The sequence below is a fragment of the Neophocaena asiaeorientalis genome, unplaced genomic scaffold, assembly GCF_003031525.2.
Source record: "Neophocaena asiaeorientalis asiaeorientalis breed wild unplaced genomic scaffold, Neophocaena_asiaeorientalis_V1.1 scaffold78, whole genome shotgun sequence".
Classification (NCBI taxonomy): domain Eukaryota; kingdom Metazoa; phylum Chordata; class Mammalia; order Artiodactyla; family Phocoenidae; genus Neophocaena; species Neophocaena asiaeorientalis.
The window spans coordinates 928,479-940,938 of record NW_020175018.1 but is presented as its reverse complement, the minus strand read 5'-3'; the positions used below and the strand labels follow the sequence as shown (position 1 = coordinate 940,938).

Below are 12,460 nucleotides of genomic sequence, written 5' to 3'. Positions count from 1 at the left end.
GGGGGGGGGGATGCCAGGAGGTTGTGAGGACACGGATGTGGTTCCAGACTGACCTCATGGGGCGGGGGGCGTGAGGGAAGGCATTCTATGGATGGGAAGGCTTGCAGGACAAATCCACCAGGGAGAAGTGAGCGCTCCTGGCAGAGGGAACAGCAGGGGCAAAGGTTTAAAGGGATCAAAGGAAAGCCTAGGAAAGCTTTGGGCTGGAATGCAGGCTGGATGCAGGCGTTGGGGGCTGTGGGGAGTGGAGACGGACAGCCAGAGGGGGCAGCTGGAGACAGAGCCCAAATGGCCTTGAGTCTGAATGGCCTTCAGTCCCAGCCAGGGGACCTCAGACTTCATTCTGAGGCCCCAGGGATGAGGGTAGGGTTTTCTCAGGGCGGGGGATGGCTGGGGCTGAAGGGAGGAGAGTGGACTGAAGGGGCTAGAACCAGGAGCAGGGTGTGTGTGGGAGGGTCCCCTGATTGCTCAATGTGGCTTTTATTCATTCCCTCGAGAAGCACTTCTTGAGGGCCTGCTCATCCCCGTGCACAGCACAAGGCCGGCCGGTCCCTCCACAGGGCACAAGCTCAGGAGAAAATGTATAGAAAGAGCGCTGACAAAGCCTCCTTTGTGATGAACCCTGGGGCCGTGTTGGCATGATGCTCTGCTGCCCTCTAGCGAGGCCTGGCGACGCACCCCTGCAGGGTCCAGCCAGCTTCTAAGATGTGCTGAGCTTCTGTACATGCCTTCTCTCTATCCCTCCCTCAACTACAGGAGTCCCACTGCTCCCTGGGAAAAGGGGCGGTCTGGAAGTGGAGGACAAGCTCAAAACAGGGTGAGGAGGGCAGGTGGACACAGAGGGACTCAGTCCCAGCCGTGGGAACAGGCAGCATCAGGGTCAATGAGGGGCTTGGGGCCCAGGTACTGCATCTTGAATTTTCTCAAGTGAATAAGCACAGACTACATACAATGGTAACGATGATGATGATGGTGGAGACGGTGGTTGCAGTGACTAATGATTATGGGCACTGCTGGGTTTTGGCAGTGCTGATTATGGGCACTGCTGGTAGGTGTTGGTGATGGGGTGATGGTGGCAGTCATGATGACAAAGATAGAGGTAGAAATAGTGGTAGCGGTGATGGAGGTGGTGGTTAAAATGACTATAAAGCTACACAGAATGTTCTTGTATATGTCTTTAGGTGGAAGTATGCACTCATTTATATTGGGCACAGACCTAGGAGTGGAACTGCTGGGTCATAGGACAGGTACATGTTTAGCTTTAGTAGATGTTGCCAAACAGTTTTCCAAAAAATGGTCATATTTACACTTGTAATGTGTAAGTTCCTGGTGCTCCACAACCCCACAAACACTTAGCGTTGTCTGTTTTGTTCACTGGAGTATCTCAAACGCCTGGAAGCCTGGCATATAGAGGAGACTTAATAAAAATCTGCTGCATGAATGCTCCATATGAGGGTGGCAGATGTTCACATTCACCATTAGAGACCAGAACCAGAACTTTGCTCCTGCTTGTAGACATTCAGTGATGGCCACATTTGGATCCAGGTTGGGAGCCTGGTGTAAAAGTCCTGACCAAACAGCTCATCACACCCCAGAGTGCACATGTCCCTTGTCTCTGCACTTTTCTCAAAATCCCTTCAGTGTGGCTCCCCTCACTCCAGTTTGAGGAGGAACAGCAATCTGATCAAACCAATGCACACTAAGATGTGAGTGACTCATAATCCTTAACCCTTGTTCACTTACTGGGTTTACGACATGAAAAAAAGGCAACCTGCCACAGAAGACAGCAAAGAACTTAGAGTTCCTGGTTTTGGATTTAAACTCTCTCAGTTTGGCCACTTACAGCTATTTTCTCCTTAGGCAACTTCCCCTGCCTATCTCTATTTTCCTGTTATGTTTTATTCTGTTTTCATTTGAAAAACAGGAATGGTAATTCTTGTCCTATCCACCTCAAGGATTCAAAAAATATAATAGATTAAGGAACTTCAGAGTTGAAAAGACTCTTGGAGATCATCTAGGGATTTTTAGTTTTGCTTTTAAATAATTCTTTACAATAAATGAATCACTTTCAATTATAGTTTCACTGAAATCACAGAACTATATAAAATAAGGGCAGGATCATTAATCTCTTTTCGTAGGAAGGAAACAGGCTAAAAGGGGAAATGACTTGCCCAGGGCTCTGCGGTTTGTTAGTGGCAGAGCTGGAGGCAGTGGCTCTTTGCTCTACCTAATTCTCCCTGCAGATCTAGCTAGAAGGCCCTATAAAACCAAAAGGTCAACTGGGCTCTTGCTTGCATGCCTCCAGTGCATGGGGAACTCACTGCCACCCAAGATAAAGCATTTGCTACTTGGGTGGCTCTGATAGTTGGCTGTCATTTGTGGTGGTATAGAGCGTGTTTCATCAAGAGGGGGTGATTATTAGAGCTTTCATTCTAATGTTTCTTTGAAGGAAGAGGAATTTACAGAAATATTCAGAGAACATGCAGAGATAGCCAGAATGGCAGTAATTATAACAATCAATACCTACTGATGGTGTCACTTCCCTGTTGGTAACCCTTCATGGGCTTCCTGATTCTCCCAGGAATGCGCCCAGATTCTTTGATGTGCCTTTCGTGAGCTGAGTCCAGCCTCAAACCAGCTCTCAATGCCGCACACATCTCCCCACCCCATCCTGGCCTTCCTGCAGGATATGCTCCCTCTGCCTGGAACACCCTCACCCACCACTCTCACCTCCCTGCTCCTACAGGCCTCTGAATCCCACCCCCTCCTCCAAACCCCTGCACATCAGATTGCACTTACCTGTCTCCGTAGCACGACTACGAGCTTGGAAGGGGCAGGATCTGCGTGTGATTCCTCCACCCGGTGCCCTGCATGAAGAACGGCACTGAATGGGTGATTGCCCCGGCCCAGCATATTCACAGACATCTCTGCTGCTCTCATCAGTCAGGCCAGGAGAGAGTTAAACAACCTCCCTGGCCTTGGATCAGCTCTGGCATTGGAGAGGCAGGTGGCCCAAAGTTTAACCAGATGCTTCAGAGCCTGTTGTCAGCTCAGCTCAAGGAATTCAGTCCAGCCACATCTTCCTGGAACTGAGACCTGGGCCCCTCCCACCCCTCTAGACCCCTTTCCCCTCCCGGGGCTCTGAGCTAGAGCAAGCTGGAACTGCTGGGGCGGGGTAAGGTGGGGAGGAAGATTACAAAACTGGAGGAGTAGGCGGAGAAAGTAGGAAGAGCCTGGTCCATGCTCTGCCCAGACTTGCTGTGTGGCCTTGGCTGAGTCCTTCCCATCCCGGTCTCAGTTTCCCCATCTGTGCACAGAGGAGGCTGGTCTGGGTGGTCCCTCCTGATGGGACTGGCCAAGGGCAAGTGATCCTCAGACTCCAGAGTCCCCTAGCTACAGACTCTCTCCACCACAGAGGTGGCGGTGGGTAAATCTTTAACTAGCTAGCCCTGGGTAGGCCCAGCCTTTCCGGATGGATGGCTGCCTGGGAAGGGGGGGATGCGGGTGGAGGATGTAAGGTGTGTATAGCCAGTCCCAGTGTGGTGAAGGGGGAGGGTACTGGGGAGGGAAAAGAACGAGACTCGGGCGGAGCTAACCCGTGTGCAAAGCAGAACATGGAGGAACGCGGGTCCCCCGACGGGTAAGTACAGATTTAGGGAGGTTCAAGGAGCCGCTGGCGCAGGGATGGTTAACTCGCGTTGCTGCCACAGGGACCCCGCGCGGAACCTGGAGCAGGGACCAGAGGGGCCAGAAACGCCCATCCAGGTGGTGCTCAGGTGGGTATAGGTTGGCTAGGAGGGGTCCAAGCGAGGAAGGCACTGACGGAGATTTCAGGATGGACCATCCACCCCCTCCCCGCCTCTTCGGACCACAGGGTGCGTCCCATGAGCGCGGCGGAGCTGCGTCGAGGGGAGCAGAGCGTGCTGCACTGCTCAGGGACCCGGACTCTGCAGGTGAGGACCTCCCCCGCACTCCCCAAAAAACACCTACCGGGAAGACGCCAGGTCCCTCCAGGTAAGCCCTCCCGCCCCTCCCTGGGTACAGCCACACCCCTGCGGTCCGCAGCTTCTCCTGCACCGTCTTCACCTTCGGCCAGACCGGCTCTGGGAAGACCTACACCCTGACCGGACCTCCTCCCCAGGTGGGCCGATCGCATTCGGAGCCCGCAAGGGTCAGGGGTCGGTGGGCGAGAAGCCCTGGGGAGCCGCAGGCAGCGCAGACTCCCAGAGGGAAGGGACGTGGACGATGAGGCCCAGCCCCATTTATTTGCGGAAACTGAGGATCAGGGAGGTGAAGGGACTTGGCCAGTGTAGAGCACCTGGGTTCAAATTGTGTCCCCTTTATTTACTAGCTCTCAGTTTCTTCATCTGTAAAATGGAAGTGATAGTACTGACTGAGAATTAAACGTGATGTTGTATGGGAATTGGGCTCAGTGCTCTACAAAGGGTAATTATAACTGCGGTGGTGGTGGTGAGCCAGCCCCAGGCTCAGCTGTTTCTTCCCCCAGGGGGAGGGCGTGCCCGTACCCCCCAGCCTGGCCGGCATCACGCAGAGGACCTTCGCCTGGCTGTTGGACCGCGTGCAGCACCTCGGTGCCCCTGTCACTCTCCATGCCTCCTATCTGGAGATCTACAATGAGCAGGTGGGGGACTGAGAAGGCTAGAAAGACAGCCCACAAGGAAAAGGAGGCATTTCTTTCCAAGGAGGCTGGGTCAAGGGGCAGAATAGATGGGGGACTGTCGACCATGAGGTCTCGGGGTGGATGAAGCAAGAACTCAGAGAGGCCCCTCCCTCACCCTCCACCCTCCTCTCTCAGGTCCGAGACTTGCTGAGCTTAGGGGCTCCCCGGCCCCTCCCTGTTCGCTGGAACAAGACGCGGGGCTTCTACGTGGAGCATCTGCGGGTGGTGGAGTTTGGGAGTCTGGGGGCCCTGATGGAACTTCTGCAAATGGGTGCGTGCTATTTCAGGGGAGCTTTGGGGTACGAGAGATGCCCATGTTTCACTTGTTCACTGAGTGCCCTCGGAGCCCCAGCCTGGAACTGTGGGTTCAGAGATGACCCTTGGGGGAGAAAAGAGCCAGCAAACCAACAATTCAGATACAGCCCAAGAATGTCCCCCACCCCTACCCTCCAGGCCTGCTGATTTTGCCTTCCAGACTCTTCCCACCCTCCTCTCCAGCCCTGGGCTTCTGCCTCAGTCAGGCCTCATTTTTTCGCCCTGGAAGGGTCTCCTCCTTTCAGTCCATGCTTCTCCATGTAGCAAACCACACCCTGCTTCCCTTCCAGACCTTTCCAGTGCCCTGAGAGAAAAGGCCATACCTCCTAGCCTAGCCTAAAGGCCCTTCAGTTCCACTCTCATTCATCCATTCATCAGATTTTTATTGAGCACCTACTGTGGCTGGCATCTGGGACACTGAGACTCTGGGCTCGGGCCAAGCATTGTGCCGTGCCTCCCAGCTGATCTCTTTGTCTGAGTTTCTCTCCGTCCACACAGCAGTGGGAGAGATGTTGATAAAATGTGAATCAGACTGCCATTCTTCCACTCAGTTCTCTCCAGCCCCCTTTCACCTATCTGAGCTCTACTCTCCTGCCTCTGTGCCTTTGCACTGGTTGGGCCCTCTACCAGGATGCCTTTTCTCCTTTTTCTTTTTTGGTGACCACTTGCTCTTCCTACCACGTCCAGCTCCATACGTTTTTCCCCTCTAGGTCTTAGCCGTAGAAGGAGCTCAGCTCACACCATGAACCAGGCCTCCAGCCGAAGCCATGCCCTGCTCACACTATACATCAGCCACCAAACTGTGAGTGCCCCAGCTTGGGGGAAAGAGCTGGCCCAGGGCCACCCAGCAAGGGTCTGCCTCTGGATGTATAAAACAACTTGGGCGTACACAGGAGGTAATGGTGAAAACCCTTGGCCTTGTGGCTTTGATGGGGACAGCCCCTCCCACGTCCCCATCAAGCCCTGCTCCCCCAACCCCAGCAGATGCCTCCTGTGGATACCGGGGAGCCCCCTGCCGGGGGGAAGCTGTGCTTTGTAGACCTGGCTGGCAGTGAGAAGGTGACGGCCACAGGATCCCGTGGGGAGCTGATGATTGAGGCCAACAGCATCAACCGCAGCCTGCTAGCCCTGGGTGAGATCTGGGGCCAGCTGGACTGACTTCCTGAATCCCTCCTCTGTGCCTTCCCCATAGCTGTCCGCAGTGAGGGAAACCAGAGGAGTTGTAGGGCATGGAGGATGGTTAAAGAGCTGTGATTCAGAAGCCACAGGCCTCCCTCCGGCCTCGGCTTGCTGTTGTCTCATGCTTTTTCCCTCTTAGAACTTGTTTATAGATCTATAAATACTGAGGATACAGTTACATTCTAACTGAGGAGGTAGAAACACTCAAGTGCAGGGTGTGAGCCCTCAGACATTCAACCTGTCCCTCGTTGCATTTGGGAAGACTGAGGCCCAGTGAGGGGAAGGGCGCTAACATGTCTTCCCTCCTCCCCATCCCCCAGGTCATTGGGCCTTGAGGTCCTTAACAGCTGGGGCCTTGGCCTTCCTCTGTGCATGCATGGGGAGACGCATAGGGAATGCCTCTTCATTTGATTTATTTGTCAGACATTTCCTGAGCCCCTGCCAAGTGCCAGGCCCTTCGGTGGGCCCTGGGGATCAGGGATGGAGCCCAGTCTGGTGGCAGAAGCCAATCTGAACGGGTAATGAGATCACGTGGAAAGAGATATCTTAGAGACCTACAAGCCTGGGTGGAGATCCTGGCTCTGCAGAGTACCAGCTGGGTGGCCTTGGACATGAAGGGTAACCTTGCCTTCCCCACCCAGGTCACTGCATCTCCCTGCTGCTGGACCCACAGCGGAAGCAGAACCACATCCCCTTCCGGGACAGCAAGCTCACCAAGCTGCTGGCGGACTCGCTGGGGGGGCGTGGGGTGACCCTCATGGTACCTAAGGGGGACTGGCAGGGAGGGCTGGGTCCTGAGGGAGGGCTCCCAGAGAGGAGCACTCAGGGGCAGTCCTCCCCAGGTGGCCTGCGTGTCCCCCTCAGCCCAGTGCCTTCCCGAGACCCTCAGCACCCTGCGATATGCAAGCCGAGCTCAGCGGATCACCACTCGGCCCCAGGCCCCCAAGGTGAGCGGAGAGAGACACAGGCAGAGGGCTGGGCAGGGCAGAGGGTGGGGCATCAGGCAATAGCTGGGGACTGAGTTGGTGTCACGTTGAAGTCTGGGACTGAGTCAGGTTGGGATTAGGGTCGGAATCTTGATGATGGGGTTATGGTTGGGGGGGCGGGGGCGGGTCACAGTCAGGGTTATGGAGGGTCTACGGTGGGAGTCTGATCAGGAACATGATTCAGGGTCTGACCGACATCCGAGCTGGTATCATGATAAGTCTGAGTGAAGTTGGAGTCTGACGTGGGGTCTTATTTGGGGTCAGAATCTGGGCCAAGGTTTGAACAGAGCTGAGTTTGGGGTTGGACAGGGAGTGGGGTGTAGCTTAGAGCGGGCCCTCCAGGCGTGCAGCTGAGGCCACATGGCACTTTAATGCTGTTGGGACAAGGTACCCCCTCCAAGTGGATGCAGCCTTGGGCCAGGATTCAAGGCTGACAAGTGGAGCCTGGGCTGCATTTTAAGCTCCACTCACTCTGCAACCCCGGAGCCCTCGCGCAGCGTGAATGTTTACAACCACAGCAGTAACTCTGGGTCTGTTTCTCTGCAGTCCCCTGTGGCAAAGCCACCCCAGCATTTGGAGACTGAGCTATTGCAGCTCCAGGAGGAGAACCATCGCCTGCGGTCCCAACTGGGCCAAATGGACCCCAAAGGTATGAGCTCCCTGGGGGTGGAGCGAGATGAGGATAGGGTCTGGGGCTCCTGGGGCTCCAGCTACCTCCCTCTTCTCTGCAGCCTCTGGACTCATTGGGGCCCGGGTGTCCTGGGCTCAGCGGAACCTCTACGGGATGCTGCAGGAGTTCATGCTGGAGAACGAGAGGCTCAGGTAGGGCCCTGCCCCGCCCCATGCCCCGCCCCTCACTGCTGGCCTTCCTCCTTTCCCTGGTCCCTGGCTCCCCTTCTGTCCCCACCTGCCTCCTGGGGCTCCTACTGTGCTGCAGTGAGGAGAGGCTGACTGATACCCCCGCCAGCCCTGCCTCCTGTCACGGTCCCGGGGCCTGCTCTTCCTAGGAAGGAGAAGAGGCAGCTGCAGAGCAGCCGGGACCTGGCCCAAGATGAGCAGCGCATCCTAGCTCAGCAGGTCCACGAGCTGGAGAGGTGAGCGCGGCCGGGGACAAGCCTTTGGATGGAGGGCAGGTGGGAAAGGGGTGGCTCAGTGAAACGGCTAGGTCTGATCTCCGGATCCAGACCCCCTGGCTTCTGATTCCAGCTCTGCCACCAGCTGTGTGGCCTTGGGTGAGTCATTTAGCCTCTCACTGCCTGGGTTTCCTCTTCTGTAGAATGGGAATGATATAGTACTTGCCTTCCAGGGTTTTTGGGGGTTTTTTTATAAATTTTTCTTTTCGGGGCACGAACCCGTGTCCCCTGCATCGGCAGGTGGACTCTCAACCACTGCGCCACCAGGGAAGCCCTATAAATTTATTTATTTATTTATTTTGGGCTGCGTTGGGTCTTTGTGGCTGCGTGCGGTTTTTCCCTGGTTGTGTTGAGCGGGGGCTACTCTTTGTTGCAGTGCGCGGGCTTCTCACCGCTGTGGCTTCTCTTGTTGCGGAGCACGGGCTTTAGGCACACAGGCTTCAGTAGTTGTAGCACGTGGGCTCAGTAGTTGTGGCTCGCGGGCTCTAGAGCACAGGCTTAGTCGTGTGACTCACGGGCTTAGTTGCTCCACGGCATGTGGGATCTTCCCGGACCAGGGATCGAACCCGTGTCCCCTGCATTGGCAGGTGGATTCTTAACCCCTGCGCCACCAAGGAGGTCCTCCAGGGTTGTTTTAAAGATCGGATTGAATAAGTTCATATGTAAAGCATTGAGGGCAGTGCCTGCATATAGTAAGCAATCCATGAGTGTTTGTTAAAAGCAGGACTTTGGTGCCAGCCTGCTGGTAGCATTGAGGACTACAGACAGACAGACCCCACTGTTCTTTCCAGGCGCCTCCTCTCTGCCTGCTACCTTCACCAGCCGGGCCCTGGCCCAGCCCCACCGTGTCCCTGTGTGATGGTGCCACCTCCCCCCTGCCACGTGAGTCTCTGCCCAACCCGGATAGGGGAGGAGCAGGAATGTCACAGAGCCCCTGACTCAGCCTCTTGCAGGCCCTGCCGCCTCTCTGCCCCTGCCCCTGCTGCCACCTCTGCCCCCTGTGCCAAGCGCCACTGGCCCACTGGGCCTGCCCACGGAGCGAGCTCCACCTGCCCCAGGTAGGAAAGGCCGAGGTGCGGGGAGGGAAGGCTGGCAAGTTGGAGACCTGGATCTAGGGAGTCTGCAGTTTGGAAGGCTTCAGAACTCTGGGGACTCTGATGTGCCGGGTTGGGTCATAGTGGGGAGTGGCTGGCTTTGGGTTCTCTCTGCTCAGGGTTCAAAATAGCTACTTACCTCTCCTGCCCCTTCTCCCCATCCTACCTTCTCTCGGAACGCGCTCTGCTGTTTGCGTACTCATTCATTCACTTAACGTTTTACTCATTTATGCATTTACTTAATGAATGAGTGTTCACTTCCTCATTCAATAACCCTCCTTAAGCTCCTTGCTTCGTGGCAGCCCCTGTTCTGGGCACTGAGGATTCACAGACCTGACATGGTTCCTGCCCTCATGGAGTTCCTTGTCTCCAGAGAGGACATCACAAGGGCCACGCACTGCCCACAGAAAAAGTGACCATGACCCCACCCCTTTATGCCCACCTGACATTCTTAGTGCCCCATGGGGCAGGTACGGCAGGGATGGTGGTGTCATGCTCGGCGCCAGGGAAGTGGGGCACAGAAGCAGGGCTGAGGTCACCCAGTGTGGGCTCTGGTCTTGCCTGCAGGTGTTTGGCTCTAAGGCCCCAGCTGACATTCCCCTGTCTGCCCGTCCCCCACCCTGGGTGCCCCCATGTAGCCCTGGCTCTGCCAAGTGTTCAAGAGAGAGGTGGGTCCAGCTCTGGGGCACTGGGGGGTGGGGGTGGGGGAGGAGGCCCAGGAACGTGAAGGCTCGCTTCCCACCACCCAACCCACCCTGGCCCAGGAGTCACAGCGACTGGATTCAGACCCAGGTCCTGGCAGAAATGCTGACCAAGGAGGAAGTGGTACCCTCTGCACCTCCCCTGCCCATGGGGCCCCTGAACACATCGCCAGTGCTTAGAGGTGAAGAAAGGAGCAGGGGAAGGGCTGCCAGTGTTTTCTGTGATCTTGGGCCAGAACCCACCTTCTCCAAACCTTAGTCCTCCCATTTCTGAACTAGGGGGCATATTAAGAGGTGAGAGTTCTAAGATCTTTCTATTTCTGGAACTTAGAATTCTCTTCCTAGGGCCACCTGCACTCCCAGATGTATGCTGGAGCCCATGGGGTACATGGCAGGGGGAGGGGAGTGGGTACCACCTGAGGTTTCCCCAGAGGATGCTGGGACCCTGATGGGCCTGGGTGAGGCAGGGTCCAAGGGAGTGCTGGCCTCAAGTCTCACTGTGTCCCTCAGGTGGGGCTGCAGTTCCAAACCTGGCCCGGAGACTGGAGGCCCTCAAAGACCAAATCGGCAGCTCCCTTGGACGTGGCCGGAGCCAGCCACCCCCCACTGAAGGCACTTGAAGCCCCTTCGATGTGGCCGGAGCCTTTGCACTGGAAGCCCCAGCTGGGTCCTCCCTTCCTGCTGAGGGCAAAGTGCGAACCCAGGAGACCACCATGTGACCTAGAGCTGTGCTCTGCACTCCTGGGCCTCAGTCTCCCCATCTGTTAAATGGGTTATAGCAGCTGCTGCTCCAGTTTGCAGCTGGACGGGGCGGAAGGCAGTTCCTGAGGCATGGGGGTGGGGGCTGATGGGGCAGTCTGGGGAAGCAAAGGGAGGGTGCCAGCCTAGACCAGGAGAAATGGGACCGGATTCAGGAGAAACCAGGTAGCAGTGGTGAAATAAATGAATAAAGAGAGGCATCCCCTCTAAGTCTGGTTGGTCCTGTCCTCTGACTTGCCCTTGAGGGAATCCCAGAGAGACTGGGGGGTTGGGGGGTTCTGAGGAAGAGGAGGCAAGGACTCCCGGCAGAGGTATGTGTCCCCTTGCCCTCTGATGAGGAATATTTCAGGTTCCCATTTCCTTTCACGTATTATACAAGTTTTCATTGAGCAGCTACTCTACGCCCCTGGGCAGGCACGGGGAAATTGAATGGTGAGCATCTCCATGGAGGAGGCCTGGGGGAAACTGATTTGGCCTTGAGCTGGGGCAGGTGGTGGACCGAGGGGCTCACACTCTCTGTCCCAGCTGCATGTGTCCTGGTGCTGGAGGGATCATGAAGCCTGAAATCTGATGCCGCAGATCGGCTCTGAGACCCTGGCCAAGCCCTGCATCCTCCGTGGACCACTTTCTGGTTTTCAGTCCATTAGACATGGCTTCCTGTCCTGTTGATCTCTAAATGAGGGTCAAGGAGGTTATGAATATCATGGTTCCCAGCACAGTGCCCAATAGGATGCAGTGGATCTACAATCAGGGGTAACTCCAGATGTGACATGAGAAACTGGGGGTGCGCGTGGGAGGACCTCGATGCAGAAAGAGCCACGAGGCTAACCTAACTCTCACATTTTATAGTTAGGGAAACTGAGACCCACGTGGCTCATTCCTTTGTTTGTTCATACATTCACTCATTCATTCAGCAGACACCACTGGCAACAACTGTAAATCAAGGTGGCAAAGAAGACAGACAAGGGACAAGCTGGCTTTGCCTGGGGAGCTCACAGTCTGGTGGGGGACAGACAGACAGACACTTACAACCTCACACGTGTGCTTCGATGGGGGAATCCCAGGGCAGTGGAGGCACAGAGGGTCACCCAATCAGAAATTGTCAGGGAAGGTTTGCCAAAGAGAGCCATGATTAAGTTTCAGAGGGTGAACAGCATTTGGCCCAGGGCAGGTGGAGGGGCTGCAGAGGTAAAGGCTCAGAGTTCCAAAGGTTGCCTGGACCACGAAGTGCATGGCCTTGTCTGCCACATCGGGAGTTGGGGTTTGTCCCGAGGATGGCAGGGAACCACAGAAGAGTCTTAAGGAATCACCAGCTTAGGTCTGCCTTTAGGTCACACTGGCCACTGTGGCAGTTGGACTAACTGGTAAGGATGAGCTGGAGGTGGAAGACCAATGAAATGATCAGTGCAGAGAGAGGTGAGATGCCCCAACCAGCGGTACCTGAGCCAGCCTCAGGCTGGGTATCCCCTGAGACCTGGGCGCTGGGCACTGGGCTCAGGCAAGACCCCAGGTGGGGACCCCTCACTACGGGCTTGGGGAGCACTGGGGAAGGGGCAGGCGGAGGCCGGAGGACAAGCCAGGGAGCCCCTGGGGAGAATCAGGGCGCCTGGGG

The 12,460-nt window shown here is 56.0% G+C and overlaps 1 protein-coding gene and 1 long non-coding RNA gene across 2 annotated transcripts in view; one reads left to right on the top strand and one right to left on the bottom strand.

The window, feature by feature from the left end:
- LOC112411220 (uncharacterized) overlaps nt 1-3,088 on the bottom strand; it is a 19,558-nt gene extending 16,470 nt beyond the window's left edge. Inside the window, exon 1 of the long non-coding RNA XR_003005583.1 lies at nt 2,800-3,088. This is a non-coding gene — a long non-coding RNA (uncharacterized LOC112411220). The remainder of the gene's footprint in view (nt 1-2,799) is intronic.
- A 54-nt stretch (nt 3,089-3,142) lies between these two features.
- KIF12 (kinesin family member 12) lies at nt 3,143-10,727 on the top strand. The gene is given in 19 exon segments (XM_024762182.1): nt 3,143-3,640; nt 3,711-3,776; nt 3,875-3,956; nt 3,958-4,004; nt 4,045-4,141; nt 4,508-4,642; nt 4,817-4,952; nt 5,707-5,798; nt 5,981-6,128; nt 6,817-6,935; nt 7,018-7,122; nt 7,708-7,810; nt 7,893-7,983; nt 8,169-8,255; nt 9,086-9,176; nt 9,248-9,352; nt 9,956-10,056; nt 10,153-10,271; nt 10,600-10,727. Coding segments are annotated over 19 exon segments (1,998 nt in total). The 5' UTR covers nt 3,143-3,476; the 3' UTR covers nt 10,710-10,727.
- The last annotated feature ends 1,733 nt before the right edge of the window (nt 10,728-12,460 follow it).